At 39.0% G+C, this 18,662-nt stretch overlaps 1 protein-coding gene and 1 non-coding gene across 3 annotated transcripts in view; both read left to right on the top strand.

Annotated features, from left to right (window-relative positions):
• Lrrc28 (leucine rich repeat containing 28) overlaps positions 1-18,662 on the top strand; it is a 124,158-nt gene that overhangs the window by 62,464 nt on the left and 43,032 nt on the right. Inside the window, exon 6 of one of the 2 annotated variants that reach the window (XM_051148704.1) lies at positions 17,379-17,585. The exons of the other annotated variant lie outside the window; for it this stretch is intronic. Within the exon in view, the coding sequence (XP_051004661.1) occupies positions 17,379-17,585 (207 nt within the window). The remainder of the gene's footprint in view (positions 1-17,378; positions 17,586-18,662) is intronic. 2 annotated transcript variants of the gene reach the window in all.
• LOC127192479 (small nucleolar RNA SNORA70) lies at positions 10,375-10,509 on the top strand. Its single transcript, XR_007830966.1, has one exon. It is a non-coding gene; the product is annotated as a small nucleolar RNA SNORA70 (small nucleolar RNA).

The following is an 18,662-nucleotide window of genomic DNA, read 5'->3' as shown; positions in this document are numbered from 1 at the left end:
CCCATTGTCTTGAGTTTTCCCTCTTGGCCACCATTATCTTTAAGCCTCTTTAATGTCTTTCTTTTTTTCCTTTTTTGTTTTCTTTCTTTCTTTCTTTCTTTTTGGAGTAACCCTGCCTGTCCTGGACTTGCTGGTAGACCAGGGTGGCCTCAACCTCATAGAGATCCGCCTGCCTCTGCCTCCTGAGTACTTGGGTTATAGATGCATGCCCACTGTGCCTGGCTGCCCTTTAACATTTCTTATTGAGGAGATGTGCTAACAACTGATTTTGTTCTTCATTTTGAAAAGAATTTTACTACATGTGTTTGTTTTGTATGTTAGAGAAGGGGTGCACCTGGAGGTCAGGAAGTTCGCTCTCTACCCTGTGGGGCCTGAGGCTCACGTTCAGGTTGCTAGGCTTGGCAACAAGTGCCTGTGCCCACTGAGCCATCTAACTGACCCCTTAGCTTCATTTTCAATCACAGTTTTGCTAGATGTAGACTCCTTAGTTGATATTTTCTTTCCCTACAATGTTTGCCACGTAAGCTGGCACAACTGTAGAGTTATCTCCTTCCAGAATGGTGAAGAGTGCCCTCACTGGCAGCTAGCTGATGTCTTCCCTGTATCCTATAGAGGAGCCTCCCAAGGTGGAATGGACCAACACTGCTTTCCTTACATGGAGCTTTTAAGAGTTACAGGAGGAAGTAGGGGATTCAACCATGGATAGAGGTCCAAGAAAGATCAGGAGGAAGGAGCTGGAGTCGAGGAAAGCTACAAAGTACAAGTATTGCTGGGATGCTGGCTAGGAGAAAGACAGGATAGCATTGAGGGCTACGAACAGACTTAAACTGCTGAAGGTTGTGGTGTAAAGCCTTGTATTATAAGAATCTCAATTATTTGTGTGATAGCCTGGTTAAGAGAGAAACTAAAGAGAAACAAACACTGTTTTTTAAAAATAACAACAAAAACTGCCATATCAATGAGGGGCAGAATTTACAGTTATCTAACAGGAACTTATTTAGAAAACAAAACTACAGAGCAGTTTCTTAATTCTGTTAGAGAGAGAGAGAGAGAGAAGGAGAGAGAGAGGAGGAGAGAGAGAGAGAGGAGGGGAGAGAGAGAGAGAGAGAGAGGAGGGGAGAGAAGAGAAGAGAAGAGAAGAGAAGAGAGAAGAGAGAAGAGAGAGGGAGGGAGAAACCGCAGTTTCTAAGCAGGAGTCACAGCATCCTGATTAGACAGACACCTCCCCGCTACCCAGAGAGACAAAGGAAAAGAAAAAAGTATGGTTCTGTAAAACATGCAAGTTTCTCAAAGCCAGACTCTCCTAGTGATGTCAGGAAGCTGACTCCTTTTGAGAAGGTGCTCTTGCTGGCCTGACTCTGCAGGCCAGAGGAACAAACTCTTAAGGACCCAAAAACTTCCCAGAATGGGGGAGAGGTCAGGATCCAGTGAGGGAGCAGGGAAAAACAAAACAAAACAAAACACAAAAACCCTCTCTGTGGAAGCAGGAGCCAAAGACAGACTGAGAAGCCTCAAGCATCTGAACTGATACGGTCTAGAAGGGAAGCTGGAAACTGAGAAAGTCAAGTCTTTAAGAAGTTTTGAGATTAAAGAAAAAGATTATTTTTTATGTTGAAAATGGAGGAAGACACAGTGACACAGTGCTTCTGGATTCCATTTGAGCTTGTTCCTCTTAGCATACAAATAATTTTTTCAGTGACGGTTACTGTTTTTTTTTTTATTAATTTGTTCAGATTACAACTCAATTATTCTCCCATCATTTGTATCCTCCCATTCCTCCTACCCTCCCACCCCCACTCAATTACCTTCTCTTAGGTCCATGTCTGAGGGGGCTCTCCTCCCCCACTTTATGGTCACAGGCTAACAAGTCTCATCTTGGTAGCCTGCCTATTCTTTCTTTGAGTGCTACCAGGGGTCCCCACTAAGGGGAGGTCATCAAATATGGGGTACCAGAGCTCATGTCAGAGTTATTCCCTGCTCTCAACATAACTGTGGAGAATGTCCTGTCCATTGGCTAGATCAGAGTAGGGGTTCAGTGTTTACTACTTGTACTGTCCTTGGTTAGGACCAGTACCATTTATTGAATATAATATTTTTTTCCAATATATATTTCTGGCTTCTTTGTTGAAAATCCGGGGTCCACAGGTGACTTCTTTCTGTGTCTTTAATTCAGTCATCAGTGTGTGTGTGTGTGTGTGTGTGTGTGTGTGTGTGTGTGTGTGTGTGTTTCTATGTGAAGCTGAAAATGGTCCTTTCATGGTCTGTGAAGGGTTGTGTTAGGATTTTGATGGATGCTGTGTTGAATCTATAGATTGCTTTTTGTAAGGTGGTAAGTTTTACTATGTTGATCCTATCAATCTATGAGCATTGGAGATCTTTACATTTTCTGATACCTTTTCAGTTTCTTTTGTCAGTGTCTTAAAGTTTTTATCATACAAATCTTTCACTTCCTTGGTTAAAGTTATCTGAAAATATTTTATATTTTTTTAGACTATTGTGAAAGGTGCTATTTTCCTGATTTCTTTCTCAGTCCATTTGTCATTTTAGGGAGCGCTACTGATTTTTGTGAGTTAATTTTTTTATCCAGCTACTTTGATGAAATTGTTTATCAGCTGTAAGCGTTCCCCAGTGGAATTTTTAGGGTCACTTATATATATCTGTAAATAAAGATATTTTGACTTCTTCCCTTCCAATTTGTGTCCCCATGATATCTTTTCATTGTCTTACTGCTCTAGCTAAGACTTTGATTACTACATTGAATAGGTATAGAGAGAGGGGACAGCCTTGTCTTGTTCCTGATATTACTGTTTTTTACTTGAGTTTCTCCCCATTCAAGTTGATGGTGGCTATAGACTTGCTGGGAACTACCTTTATCATATTGAGGTATGTTCCTTGTTCTCTAATCTCCAAGACTTTTATTATGAAGAGGTGTTGGATTTTGTCAGAGGCTTTTTCTATATCTAAAGGGATGATCATGTGGTTTTGTTCTTCAGATTGTTTATCTGTGGTTACATTATTGATTTATATATGTTGAATTGTTCCTGTATCTCTGAGATCAAGCTTACTTAATCAGGGTGGAGGGTCATTTTGCTGTGTTCTTTGTTTACAAGTATTTTATTTAGAATTTTGTCATTTATGTTCATAATGGAAACCAGTCTATAATTCTTTTTCTTTGTTAGGTTATTATGTGTTTTAGGTATCAGGGTACCTACAGTCTCATAGAAGGAATTGGGCAATACTAATTTCATTTCCATTTTTATGGAATAATTGAGGAGTATTGACATTAACTCTTCTTTCAAAGCCTGGTAGAGTTCTGCACTAAAACTATTTAGCCCTAACTTTTTTGGTTGGGAGATCTTAATTACAGTTTCTGTTTCATTAGGAGTTTTATGTCATCATCTAATTTTGATTTGGCTTTGGTAGGTGGTCTCTATTGAGCAAATTATCCATGTCTTTTAGGTTTTCTGATTTGGTGGAGTACAGGTTTTAAAGTATGTCCTTATGATTCTCTGGACTTCCTCAGTGTCTGCCTCCCCTTTTGTCTCTTATTTTGTTGATTTGGATCTTCTCTCTTTACCTTTAGTTAATTTGCCTAAGGATTTCTCAGTCTTACTAATTTTTTCAAGAAAACAACTTGTTTCATTGATTCTTTGTATCTTGTTTATTTGTTTCTATTTTATTGATGTTAGCCCCAAGTTTGATTATTTCTTACCATTTACTTGTTTTGAGTACTATTTCTTATATTTGTTCTAGAGGTATGCTATTAAGTTACTAATGTGAGATCTCTCCAGTTTTTTATGTAGGCACTTAGTGCTATGAATTTGCCTCTTATAGGTCATGGTGAGTGTGGTTCCTTAAGTTTGGGTATGTTGTGTTTTCATTCTCATTTAATTCTAAAAAGCTTTTAATGCCTTTCTTAGTTTCTTTCTTGATCCATTTTTCACTCAGTGGTAAGTTGCTCAGTTTCTGTGAGTTTGATAGCCAGCTTTAATCCATAGTGGTCACATAGGATGCATGGTGTTATTTCAGTTTTCTTTCTTTTTGTCCAAGTTTGTGCTCAGTTTTGGAGAAAGTTCTATAAGCTACTGAGAACAATGTATATTCTTTTGTTTTGGAGGTTAAAAGTTCTGTAAATATCTGTTTGGTCCATTTGGATTATAACACCAGTTAAACCCAGCATTTCTGCTTAGTTTTCATTTGGATAACCTGCCTATTGGTGCAAGTGGGGTATTGAAGTCACTCACTATCACTGTGTGAGGATTACTACATGATTTAAGCTGTTAGTAGTGTTAATAGTGTTTTGTTATTGTTTGTTTTTGTTTTTTAATAGCTTGGATGCCCTTGTGTCCAAACAACCATTCCTAAGGTGTCATCTGCCTTGGATTGCTTTCCAGGGCTTTAGTGGTGAGGTTGTTTGTGGTATGTTTAATAGCTGTCCACTGTTTTATGCTTGCTGTCGATGGAGAAAGCACATCAAGTTCCTCATGTACTAGGCTGCTAGTCTTCTAAAATATCCCCAAGCTGTTTAAGTGGTTGTTTAAAACACATGGAGAGTGTGTGGGGCTGTACAAACTACTTTTTGTCATGAATTTTGTGCCACTTCTTCCCATGCTCAGTTCTCCTGTGTCATTGGACAGATTCCATGTTCACAGGAACTGGCAGAAACTTGCTGGTGTTTCCTGCAGCTTCTCCCCTTTGCCCTTAGCTTTTCTCTGAGGTTTTGTAGTGTCTGTTTCTCTTGAGAAGCTGAGGCAAGCTTTCTGCATGTAATTCATTAACTGATTATTCTCAGTGAAAACATAGCTTTAGTAATCTTTTTTTATATCTGGAGTTTTTCCAGAATGCAAGTCTTTCAGGACAATTGAATTTTCCATTCTTGTAGGTTCATTTCTAAACACATAATCAAAGTAAAATGTACCCCTCAGACTGTAGTTTTCCTAGAAGATACTAAGATGACCATGCAACTTCACAGTTTGAGTTTTCCTTACTTGGGATTTTAACATCAGTTTTTATTTTCTTTAATTCAAAGGAATAAAATGATAAACGCTAAAATGAGTTAGTTTATATAGATTTTCAACTTTAGAGAATGAAAATAATAGACTTTTAAAAATAGGATATCAATTCAAACTAGTGAGCATGCAATTATTGTAACCATTGCTAGGAGAGCACATTGTAACTTTGGTGTTGATTATTTATTTACAGTGTAACTGAGAGGACCACGGTGTATTAGGCAAAATGCTTTGACAGCAGAAATGTACATTTGTTGGTTTTCTTGTATTGTGAGCTGCTGTTCTGTGTCCATTATGTCTCTAGTTCAATGTTCAGAGCTTTGGATCACTAAGCCTAGCGGGTGTTCTTACTTTTGAACTGTGCACTCAGGATGAGTTTCCAGTCTCCTAAATTAGTCTCCTAAAATTTTTATGGTGGGAACAGATTCCAGGCACATATGCCTGCACTGCCATTGGCATTCAGTAGGCCTTTTTAAAATCAACGTTTCATTTTGAGATAATTGTAGCTTCACATTCTGGTATAAGTCTGTATGCTTTAAACTAATCATAACTTAAAGATTTTTCTCAACAATTAATACAGATTAGCCTTTGCAACTTGGTGGTTAATGACAAGGAATATGTAGAGAGGTTTGGAATTAACTAAAGCCCTTGGCAGAAACTTTGTTAGTACCAACTATGATCATGCTCATGAATAAGAAAGAAAAAAAAAAAAAGAAAAAGAATATCTTATGCCCTGTTCCTCCCTAGCTCTGACCACCCAGAAAAGATGCCAATCTATTTCTCACTGATGAGATGCTTCATTTTAAAATGTCAATTTGTAACAAAATGTATTACAAGTAAAAACTTGAATAAAGAAAAATTAGCAGCTTCTCTACAGAATTACTGATAAAATGAACCCAATTTTTTCTCTAAACCATAAAACATCTGAATTCTAGCCCTGTATGGGTTCATCCAATAGGCCTTCTATAATGTGGTCATGTTGACATGTTTCTAAAGTTAAAGGTGTATAAAAATAACCTCATGTGTGGTGTGGTTCCACATACCTAGAATCCTAGCACTCCAGTATGTTAAGGCCTGAGTAGCTCAGCCCGGGCTATACAGGTCTCAAGGCAAACTGTACAAATAAAATGTCATACTTTTAGTCACTTGGAAGTACATAAGCCATGTATACTGTTGTGCCTATTTAAAATGTGGACACAAATGTAGCACTAACATTGGTTTGACAAGTGTACATGTTTTTGTCAAGTCTTTTCAAACCAGAGTGACTTTGTCTTCCTTTAGTCTCATGGCCTCACTCTGACTGTGGCTTGCATTATAAAAGGTTTCTGTGGTGGAAACCCTTGTCTGGAAATAATCAAAGTGATATTTTGTGGAAGGATTTAAGGGGGGTAATAAACATGTTTTTTTCTGAATGTTAGAGAAAACGTTTTAATTACTACTACTCTTGTTTTGGAAATACGAGCTGGGGGAAGACAGAATGGCATCTGCCGAGAGGAGAAAGTGAGTGTGATGGGAGAAAATCATACACACAAATTTGAGGCTAAGATATAATTCCAAAGCTCTTTGAACATCCTTTGAAAGAATAAAACAAAAATATCTGCAAAATGAAGGATTTTTGTAAAGGCTAGGGAATAAACAGAAATCCATACATTTATGAGTTCTCATTAGAAACACAATACAAATTTCTGTGATACATTTGAAAGAAACTGTATAAACTTAGAGTATTTTATTGTATAATGACAGAACTTGTAAGACCCTCAAAAGTATGAGTTTTAATCAACTAAATAAACACATTTATTTAAATTGTTTAATCTTTGTTACACTGAATTTTAACAGCTGAACTATTTAAAAAATCCAATTCTTAGAATTTTAATAAATTTCTCTGTGATCATTCTTAGGTAAAGTAAATGAAACCAGTTTTTAAAAAACAATGTAACAAGTGTTTAGCATTTTTTGCTTTTCTTAGAATCACAAAATGTTTGATAAAGTAGTTATAACAATCTTTATCATAAATGTTCACATGAACTTAGAAGTAAAAATTGAAGGCGCATATAGAAAAATTTCAGTGTTTACATCTCTCCATAGTGTTTCATCATTTCTCTGGTGTCACTATTTTCTTCTGCAGTGTCAGTTCTAGTCAGTAGTCACAAAAGTAGAGTCCTGTTACTTTTGAATTAAGACTCATTAAGAGTTATGTGTCAACTCGCAAACCCTCTTAGTTTTTCATACTGCTAATGTGAGTTTGCTAGGTCAGGGAAGACACAGGATGTCCAGTTGTAATTTCCACTTGACTGCCTTTAGTCAGGATCTCAACCTGGAATGAGGCAGCCATAGTGATCCTCCCGTCTCTGCCATGCATAGTACTGGGAACTATAGGGGGCTCATACCTGACCACACCCAGAATTTTACATGGGTACTGGGGAGTTCACTCAGGACATCATGCTTGAACAGCTATCACTCTTACCCACAGAACCATCTCTGTGGTCCCTGGAGATTTTTAAGTTTAATATAAATTAATTAATTTATTTATTTATTTATTTATTTATTTATTCACTTTATATCCCAATTGTAGCCTCTTCTCCCTCTTCTCCATATTCCAAAGGGGACCCCACACATACACCTACCCATCCCAGCAGGTCAGGTCGCATCAGGACTGAGCACGTCCTCTACCAACGTGCCATGCCAAGGGAGCCCAGCCAGGGTGAAGTGATCAAAAAGCATGCAAGAAAGTCCTTAGAACCAGTGTCTTTCAAGTGGATTATAGGCATTCAGTCAGTGGTGATGATCATCAGCTCCTCTCTGTTTTTCAATGTAGTTACTTTTCTTATGGGAACTTCAATGAAATAAAACTAAATGAACCAATTTGGTAATGTTGTATATACACTAAATACTTCCTCTTTAAACCATCTTCTTGGTTTATGCTTAGGAAGTAAGATGAAAGTAGCAACATTGTAATATTCTTTTTAGAGGATAGAATAGGGTTGCTTTTAGTTCTTGTCTATAAAGTGGTGAAATAAAGACATATTCTTGTCTGTGATGCTGTGCTGTATCTTGAGACTGATTATAATGGTTTTATGCCAACAATGGACACCTAGTGTTTCCTGCAAGTCAAAGCCTGGAAATTCCTTTGTGCTACCTCAGTACAGAGGAAAAAGTCAGACCTATCTGCAATAGACAACCACTAAAATAAAACACAAATGAGAACCTGTGAATGTGGTCTCCATGAGTCTTGAAGAATGAAGGAGATAAAGAGCTTTTCCAAAGAGACATCCATACCTTAATACAAAGTAATAATAAAGATGTTAAGTTTTAGATAAAGGCTTTTAAAATTCAAAGAGAATATATCTGAAAAGGGGAGTTGAACCATTTCTGTTGCAGTTAGTTACAGTTGCTACTCCGAGCACTTTTCTAGTTTGTGGAGTTTTATTGTTTTGATTTTACTTTTCCCTGCAATATTCTCAGTGGCATTTTGCCAGGTACTTTTAGATACCAAATTATTTGATTAGCTACTCAGTAAACATGTGGGAAGTAACTTATTTTTAAGAATCTTGGCTGGGGGCCAAGTAAGTCATTTAATCATATACAAAGTACCGGGGAAATGTCAAAATCATTGAAATAATATCTTTTTTATATTCTCTCTCTCTCTCTTCCTCTTTCTCTCTCTCTCTCTCTCTCTCTCTCTCTCTCTCTCTCTCTCTCTCTCTCTCTCTCTCTCTCTCTCTCTCTCTCTCTCTCTCTCTCTCTCTCTCTTATTATTATTATTTTTTTTTAAGAGCTGAGGACCCAACCCAGAGCCTTGCACTTGCTAAGCAAGAGCTCTGCCACTGAGCTATAGCTAAATCTCCAACCCCAAAGTAATATCTTTTAACTAAACATTTTCTATTGGAAATTTATTGACAAGCTTGACACTTAGGCACAATTGAGTCAAATGATTTCTTATGCTTTCACATGTCATACATGTAGGTATATTTGATTTTAAAACTTTCCTGTAAATAATTTATCTTTTATAAATGTACTCAACTAATGAGTCTTCTTAATTGCTAGCTTTTTAAAAATATGTGTGAGTGTTTGCGTGTATGTGTGTGTGTGTGTGTGTGTGTCTGTGTGTCTGTGTGTGTGTGCTGCATGTGTGCAGGTATATGCATTTGCCAGGAAAGAATGTTGGATCCCTGGAAGTGGAGTTATAGGCAGTAACTTTCCTGTAGGTATTGGTAACTGAACCTAGATCAATAGCAGCAAGTGCTCTTAACTGCTGAGCTATCTCTCCAGCTCTTTTAATTTGATTTTTTTACTTTAAAAAGGTACATATCGCTGTATTTGTAAAGCACACAAATGATAGTTTTTTCATTGTGCTTTCTGATATTCTCAGTGATGACAGACTCGTGCATATTAAAGTTATGACTGTACAACAAGCTCCCTGTGATTATGTGCAGTGGTGGCCTATTCATTATTCCCAGTCTATTTCTAGGTCAGATTCTAGTGACTTTTTTTCAGCTCTGACTGTGGACCATATTGTCCTTTGTTTGTTTGTTTGTTTGTTTGTTTGTTTTTATCGCAGGTGTAGTTTTTGTTTGTTGGAGAATTTTGTTCTTTCTGGGGGTTTTGCTTTGCTTTTGGCGCTAAGGGTTGTTTTTTGTTGTTGTTGTTTTGGTTTTTCAAGACAGGGTTTCTCTGTGTAGCCTTGGCCATCCTAGACTCACTTTGTAGACCAGGCTGGCCTCGAACTCACAGCGATCCGCCTGCCTCTGCCTCCCGAGTGCTGGGATTAAAGGCGTGCGCCACCACGTCTGGCTACTAAGGGTTGTTTTAATAGTCAACATTATGGCTAGAATGTCTGGGGACTCTGGATTATTTTGTGTTCCTTCTCAGCGTGTTGACATTGGCTCTACTCTGCCTCTCCGTTATGCCTGGTCATCTCGGACTTGGTAAGGACAGATGCTGCTTTGTGTGGGCATTCTCGTGGTTACACTGGGTCTTTTTATAAAGGTGGCTGCTTTTATGAGGCTAAGCCTTGGTAGTGGTTTTATACATTCTTAAGTCTTGTCTACATCTTTCAGTAACTTGGTAATTTTAGTATGAGTCTAAAGCTTTTCTTCTTTCTCTCTTTCTTTCTTTCTTTCTTTCTTTCTTTCTCCCTTTCTTTCTTTCTTTCTCCCTTTCTTTCTTTCTTTCTTTGAGATAGGGTTTCTTTGTATAGCCCTAACAGTTCTGGACTCAATTTGTAAACCAGGCTGACCTGGAACTCACAGAGATCTGCCTGCCTCTGCCTCCCAAGTACTGAGATTAAAGGTGTGGGCCACCGCCCCCCTGCTAAGGATATTTATAATTTGAGTCTTTCACCTTATTAAAAATAACTGGAATCACTTTGCAGCCAACTAAGCTGACCAAGTCCCTTTCCCGATGGGGACTTGGTATGCAATAATTGCAAATTACAGCTTCTTTGGCAGTGTATGCAGCTTGTTGCCTATATAGGCTGTTCTTAGGGACCTTGGAGACAATTTTCTGACAGTTAATTCAAGCCTCTGATTTCAGTACTGTCCCCAAATCTAGATTCCAGACAGGTATGTTTGGTGCCTTCGGGTTTAAATTCTAAGATACACAAATTCTGCCTTTCAAAAAATGGTATTAGAATGTATCTCGGGCCTGATCCTAGAAGTTACAAGCAAGGTATGAGAGGCTGCGGAGTTGATGATTGCATGCTATTAAACCTTGGAATGTCATATTAAGGTGCACTAATAATTCAATCGTACGTGAGTTGGTCTTGTTATTGTGCTCGTGTGTACGTGTGTGCGTGCTTACTTTATGCCTTGTGCATGTGTGTATTTGTGTTTCAATTTTTTTCCAAGAAAAGTACTCCTCAGTTTCTAGAAGACATGTGGCTCTTACGAGCCCCCTTTTCTGTTAAACACAAAACACACGTGTTTGTAGTTGTTTCTATAACAAGGCATCAACATAAAATGCAGAATGTCCATTGAGAATGTTTTATAGTATGATGAACTGGAGATTAGAAATGCTTCTTTTTTCTGCCATGTGTTGTTGAATTTAATTATATGGTACATTTAATGTAATCAAGTAATTGAACTCTTAAGGTAAGGTTATTTTCTTTTTTTTAAACAGGTATTTGTTTGTTTACAGCAAACTAATGCTATAAATAATAAGTAAATAACCCAAAGTCTCATGGCTGATTATACATAGTAGTTACAGTTTTAGCCTGTTTATATCCAAATAATCATGGAATACCTTTTAAAATGGCATCAGAAGATATGGATGAGTGAAGGAGATGAGTTATGTGGAGAGTGAATTGAAATGTTGGTTTTTCTTTTCTGCATGTTCTCCTTAGCCCAGGGTGCATGTGAGTTTAAGTTTGAGCTGTTTTTAGTGGCACCGGAAAGAGGCAGACTTGAAAATAGCAAGCCTGTTACTGATCTTTGTGGCCACTGGGCTGGCCTGGAGTGGGTGGCTTCCTTCCCATTGCATTTCAATTCTAGGTTAAGTCAGTGTTCATCTGTAGAGTCATGATTTAAAGGGGACTTGCTGTTTTTCTTTGAAATTGGCACCCATATGTTATTTCTGTGCTTGGTCTCAGTAACGACTGTGTCAACAGCAAAGCATCTTCAAGATACAAGTGGCTGAAAAGTTTTAAGGAATAAACTAACCAACAGTTGTGAATTTAGGATTGTTCAAGAGACATTAAGGAAATGACATGTACAGAGTGATGGTTACTTTCAGGGGTGAGTGGAGCAGGGTCAAAAAGGTGTGTGGTCCAGAAGACCCAGCTAAGAAGGGAAGGAGTCTGCTAGCATTCCCAGAGGAGCGTGCGTAGCTGTCAGTGCTACTGTGTTGATTTTTTGGTGACATCGCAATAAATAACCTTAAGGTTGTCAAGTATTAAAGTTGTTAGTATAAATCACTTTCATTATGAACACTTTCAGGATCAAGAATGATAAAGCCAGAGCTGGGGACATGGCTCACCTGGTAGAGGAGTTACTGAATAAGCATGAGGCCCTGTCAGCCCCTGTTCTGTTGCTGAGGAGTTTAACCTTTGCCAAAGTAATGATACCTGTTACCATGTAGTGTGCGCCCTCTGAATGAGTGAACATGAGGTTCACTGGGCTGTCTTCATTGTTCCCTTTTATTTCTGGTTAGTAGTAGATTATATGTACAACCACAGTCTGTCTGTTCACCTACTGGGGGAACTGTTTAACATCTGTAAGGTTGTTCTGTCGTTTTAGTAATTCTGCCTCCCACTTCCTCTCTTCTTCCTTTCCTCTGCTTCCCTAAGATTTGTCAATTTTTTTTCCAAGACAGGGTTTCTCTGTGCAGCCTTGGCTGTCCTGGACACTCTTTGTAGACCAGACTGGTCTCATACTTTTTTTTTTTTTAAAGAATTGACTTTTGTTTCTATTGAGTTTCTGTTTTTCAGATTTCTACTTCATTATTGTAGCTTTGATTGTTCCCTTTCCCCTTACCCCGAATTTAACATTCACCTCTTTTTCTCCTGTCTCATGATGGGAACTTCCAAAGCATATCTGGAGCTTTCCTGGTGAGAGCTGCCGAGCTTCAGCTGCCGCCACCACTCCCCTGCCTCTGTCCCAGCAGGCTGGGCAGTTTGTCTTGATTGTTTTCATTTGCTCAAAAACATTTTCTAATTTTCTTTTCAATTTCTTTTACTTGTTGGCTATTTAGAAATATGTTGCTTAATTCTCAAGTATTTGACGGATTTCCAAGACTTCTTTCTTCTGTATTTCAGCTTTAATCCCAATGTGGTCAGCATCCGTCCTTTTAAATATGAGACCTACTTAATGCTGTAGCACATAGTAAACCCTGGATAATGCATCATGTGCTCAAAAACAGTGTGTTTTCTGATGCAGTTCCTAAGGTGTCAAAAGATGAGCTTGCCTGGTCACATAGCTTGAGTCTACTGTACCCTTGCCCTCTTAGGACCTGTTGTTCTGTCAGTGGGTGTCAGTGTGTGCTGTTGTTGAAATGCTACTTTTCTTCTCACTTATGTCATTTTGTCCCTTCATTTTGAAGTTTTATTACGTATGCATATACTTGTAGTTACTCTTTCTTCCTGAGTTACTGACCAGTTGGCGATTATGTAATATTTCTCTCTTATAGTAATGCACACTCTCCTGTCTGTCTGTCTGTCTGTCTGTCAAAGAATAACCTTGTCTCTCTTTTTGTTGTTCACCTGCTGTACTTCTTCCTCCTTTGACTTAAAACCTAGTTGTGTCTTTGAATGAGAAGTGTGTTTCTTACAGGCACATCTCTTTTAAAGGCAATCTAACATCCTTTCACATTTGATCGGGTTAATCAGTTTCCTTTTTTGTTTTTCAAAACAGGGTTTCTCTGTGTAGCCCTGGCTGTCCTAGAATTTGCTTTACAGATTAGTCTAGCCTTGCACTTAGAGATCCATCTGCCTCTGCCTCCCAGATACTGGGATTAAAGGTGAATGCTACTACCCACGCTCAGTTTATAATAATATAATTATTTATGTGGTTGTATTTGCATCTGTCATTTGGCACTTACAGTCTATGTAACTCACAAAAACTTTTGGTCCATTGCTTCTTTTTGTAAGATTAATTTGTGTGTGTGTGTGTGTGTGTGTGTGTGTGTCCGTGGGGGCGGGGGAGGATTGTACGGTCTGGAGTGTGTGTCGTGATGTGATGTGGATTGAGCCGAGATTGGACTCAGGCTATCCGGCTTGATCAGGTGCTGTTACCCTCGGAGCCAGTGTCCAGCCCTAAAGTGTGCATTTGGTACTTGCAGTACACGATTTCAATTGCTTTGTTGGCTTTTAGGTTTTCTGGTTTTGGGTGTCTTGATATCTTGAACATGACAGGTCTTTGTTTCTAACAATTGTCTTTCATGGCGCATGAGTGTCGGTGTAGATCTCTTTGTATTTCTGGTCTCTTTGAGCTTTTTGGATCTTTAGATTAAAATGTAACCACTATTTAGAAACTTTTTCTGCCCCCTTTTCCTGGTTTTCATCTTATTAGGCTACCAGGTGTTTTTGTAATTGCTTTCCATCCTACAGGTATCTGAAGTTCTGTGCTTTCTGATCATATAATGCCCATTATCTGTATGTCACTGGTTCTTTCATCTGCCTTTTCAGATCTACCATGGAGCTTTCCCCTTGTGCTTTTAACCTCGCTTTATCGGGGCACTTACTTTATACAATTTCAGTCCTTTCGAATGTGAGACCCGCTTAATGATAATGCAGCTCGTGCACTAAAACAATGTATCTTCTGCTCCAGTGCCTGAGGTGTCGAATGAGGTCAGCTCAATTAATCTTTAATAAGTTTTATTAACATACTCTTTTCTAGGAAAACAAATGTTTGGATTTGCATCCCTTTATTTTAAATAGTGGTCTAGAGCAGTGGTTCTCAACCTGTGGGTCGTGTCCCCTCTGAAAGTCACATAGCAGATATCCTGCATATCTGATGTTTACATTACAATTCATAACAGTAGCAGAACTATAGTTATGAAATAGTAATGGAATGATTTTATGGTTGGGTCTGCATAGCATGAGAAGCTGTACTAAAGGCCACAGCACTAGGAAGCTGAGAACCCCTGCTCTAGAAGGAAATAGAAGCTTAGATTTGACTTGCTCTTACTTCATTGTTTACCATATCCAGACAAGTCTGTCTGTTTTCCTTTAAATGTCTCTGGACTTTTCCTCAATTTCCTTCATATTTCTTTTTTATAGTGACATACATCCTTGTCCTCTCAGAGCAAGCTCAGAGCAGGGCTTTCTGCATACTTACTTGGAAGTTCCAAAGGGACTTCATATCCGTACACTAATAAGTTTGGATCTCTCAGTGTCTGTTGCCATCCACGCCTCCAGCAGGCCTTCAGCCTTGGCATTCTTTTCTGCTCTTCTCGTTGTTTATGGGTGCTTGCTGGGCATGGGCACACTATCTAGTTTTTTCACTTCTGTGCCCTTTCTCATGCTCCCAATTACACCCCACACCCTGCTGGAAATGCAATATCCTCTTTCCTTTTGGCCTTTCCAGGCTCCATTCCCAGGAGCTTTTCCAAAAGCCTGTGTTCTTCATGTGACCTTCCTTCTTCTGGGCTCCTGTCACACCTTGTTTCCTGTATGTGCCCATGGTTCCAAGGGCACTGCCTACTGTTACATTCTCTTGTCCCCTGGCCCACGTGGATGTCTGATCACTCTTATAGTTACTGGTAAAGCTAGGTCAAAGTTTCTTTCCTGTTTTTTTTTCTTTGTCTTTTTCTACTCACTTTTAAAAATGGGTTCACTAGTTCCCTCATCATTATACCCCACATAAATACTAACTTTATTTTGTGAAATAGATATGAAATGGACTTTACCAGCTACATAATGCCTAAGAAAGAGCACAAGAGTGAATTTGAGTTTCATGTTTTACTTATCAGTTAAGTTCAAATGGAACAAAGCTCCAATTGAGACTCATATGCTGTATACAGAATATGCCTACCTGTTTCCAAATGAATATTCCATCCAGTTTTGGATAAATTAAACAACAAATAATGAATATCCAAGGGTAAGTTTGTTAGTACTAGAAAATAACTTGAAGTCAATATATTTTGACCCTCATTACTTTCATATAAAAAATTAGCTGTTAACAATGCTCCCAGGGCCAGAGAGATGGCTCAGAGGATAAATGCTCTTGTTGCTAGTCTTAAAGATGGGAGCTTGATGTCCAGATCCTAGGTGGTGGCAGAGAGTGAAGTCTCAGAAGTTACCTGTTACCCTCTGACCTCTGAGTACAAGGATATATGTACATACTTTAATAATGATGATGATGATGATGATGATGATGATGATGATGATGATGATAATGAGATAAAGATTTAAGGAATGTTCCTAATAATAATTCTATAGTAAAGACAGATAACTTTTTCTGTAAACATCCAGAAAATAAACATATTTAAGCCTTATAGGTCACATATAGGTTCTACCATATAATCTCCTTTTGGATGTTTGTCTACTTTCTTTTTTAAAAAATTAATTTATTTTAGATGCATTGGTATTTTGTCTGCATGTATGTCTGTGTGAGGGTGGCAGATCTTGGCATTAAAGGCAGTTGTTAACTGCCATGTGGCACTGGGAACAAACCCTGGTCCTCTAGAGCACTCGGTGCCCCGAACTGCTGAGCCATCTCTCCAGCCCCTGTGCTTTACTTTCTTAAAAATGTAAGTGCCAGCAGGTTTGAGCTAAGTGTGATCTGAGAGAAGTGGTGTTGCTCATCCATATCCTAAACAAATTGTGGGTGCTCGGGGTGGTGCCACGAGTCTTAACCTACAGGAAATGGCCTGGAAAAGGAGGATGGTGAGGTGGCATCCCAGCCGACTTTGACACCAAGTGTCTAGGGAGAGGCAGAAGTAGACTGTCCTGTCCAGTGCTCAGGTGGAGCCATCTGGGGACAGAGAAATGTCTTCTCCCTGAAATGGGGATTTCTTCCTGAGAACAACTTAGTTTCTTTTATAGAATTTACCAGTAATCACTTAGCACTCAATGACTAGGCATATGACAAGAACATGGTTGTGTTCACCTCAGAGCAGATTACCCTGATGCCCATGAGAAGGGACAGTTGGAGTAAATAGGAGGTAGAACCAAAGACTTCCTGTTTCTTAGTCAAGAGTCTTCCATTTAGTTCTGGTGTGTTTACCTGGGTGCTTCTACTGGTACATCCCTTCTCATCTGCTAAGAAGGTCAGCTTGACAGGTATCAGAAGCAGCTACTGTGACGAAGTCCTCCCCTTCTCACCTTACTAAGAACTTGACTTGTCAGTGTCAGACTTCTGGCTCAGGTTGATTACTGTGTGCCCCACCCTTTCTTTAAGCCAGCACTTGTCAGTACTTGGGGATCTGGCAGGAGCTGGGGAGGTGACTCAGTAAGTGAAGTGCTTGCCATTGAAGCACGCGGACCTGAATCCAGATCCCCATAACTGTGTAAAAGCCACATAGCACGGTGCACGTAAGGGGGTGAAGGGAGGGAGAAGCTGGGAGTAGCCATATCAGTAAGCACCAGCTTAGTGAGAGACCTTGCCTCAAAATCTAAGGTGGAGAGGTGTGGAGAAAGTCGGATGAGGTGACTTCTGATCTCCACACATGCACTTATGGGTAAGCACATCTGTGTACATGGCTGCACACATATGTAGCCCCTCTCCTCAAATCTGGCAGGCTAAGAGAGCCATGTTTACCAAGGCTGGGCAGTTTGCAGTCTAGCCCCGGATCCTGTGCTTCAGTATCATGTCTGTGGAAAAAGCCCTAGGAACTGATTTTATTTACTTGAACTGTAGCAGTATTGATTCTTTTTATTTTATTCTTTGAAGTTAATCAGAATGAAATTTATCTTAATTTTGATTTTGGTTGTAGAGGTTGGCGATTTGAAGGAGCTGCAGACACTAGACATTTCTACCAATCGTTTGCTAGCTTTACCCGAGAGGCTTCACCTGTGCCTTTCTCTGCAGTACCTCACTGTGGACCGCAATCGGCTATGGAGTGTGCCGCGCCATCTCTGCCAGCTCCCCAGCCTCAATGAGCTCTCCATGGCTGGAAACCGTCTTGCATCTTTGCCACTTGGTGAGTGTTACTGCCATAAGATGACTAGACTAGCCAACACATCAAATACAACATATTTCTCTAAGACGGTTAGTTTTTTTCTGTTCATCCTTATGATTCCTCTGTAAATCGGCTTTTGACATGAACAGTATCATTATTACCAGATGACAAGTGAAGTTATTTTAGTCAGGGATGATGTCGTCACTTATTTTCCCAAGCAGGGTTTCCCATACTGTTTTGAACCTTCAGCCTCCCATGTGCCACCATGCCTAGCTTAGGGATCCCATGCAGACAGATCCCATCACAGAATACGCCAGCCATGAGGGGTTACTGTGAGAAGGAAATGGAAGTATGTGTGACTGTAAGTCTGACAGAGAGCCTTGGGTGTTAGGAGTGGATGAGTACCCGCACAAGCACATCTGCTAGGTCCTGTTTCCCTTCTCCCTTGGCTCTGCAGGTATAACCCAGGGCCACACATGCTAGGCAAGCTCTGTGCCACTAACCACATACCCCAGACCCCAAATCAGTCTGTTTAGATATTGGCTTCTACCTTGGAAAATTATTTTTGAGTGTTGTTATAAGACCTAACATCAGAAAATCTGACTGTAAAACTTTGAAGACCTCATTGACTGAATTGCTTACTGAGGTAGAAATGCTGCCTTGGTGAATAAACCCTGTCTGTAGATTTCTGTAGCTGGTCCATGGTGACGTGCTACACGATAGGCACCATAGGTCTTTAATAACATGACACATTTATTTCATGTAGAACTACACCATTTTTCAGGTTTTAAGAAACAAAAGTGCCAACTAAAAAATGAAGTCATATAGGACCCTAATATTTGCAATTTCACTAATAAAAGAAATATTTGCCAATATAATTCATATTATATATTTTCAATTTAAAGTATCTTCATGAAATCTTTAAAATAATGGAAACAGTAAAATCAATTCATATTATAAAAACAGCTAACTTAAGGAGATTAATTTCCCACAAATATATTTCATAGTTATAAAGTTAACAAATTAACATAAAACCATTTCAAAAGCAAACTATATTTCTAAGAATTCTAAGTTTTTTTAGTGAGAATATCAAGTATA

This window comes from Acomys russatus, chromosome 7 (assembly GCF_903995435.1).
Source record: "Acomys russatus chromosome 7, mAcoRus1.1, whole genome shotgun sequence".
NCBI lineage: Eukaryota > Metazoa > Chordata > Mammalia > Rodentia > Muridae > Acomys > Acomys russatus.
The sequence above is the reverse complement of the archived record's forward strand: the minus strand, read 5'-3'. Positions and strand labels throughout refer to the sequence as shown.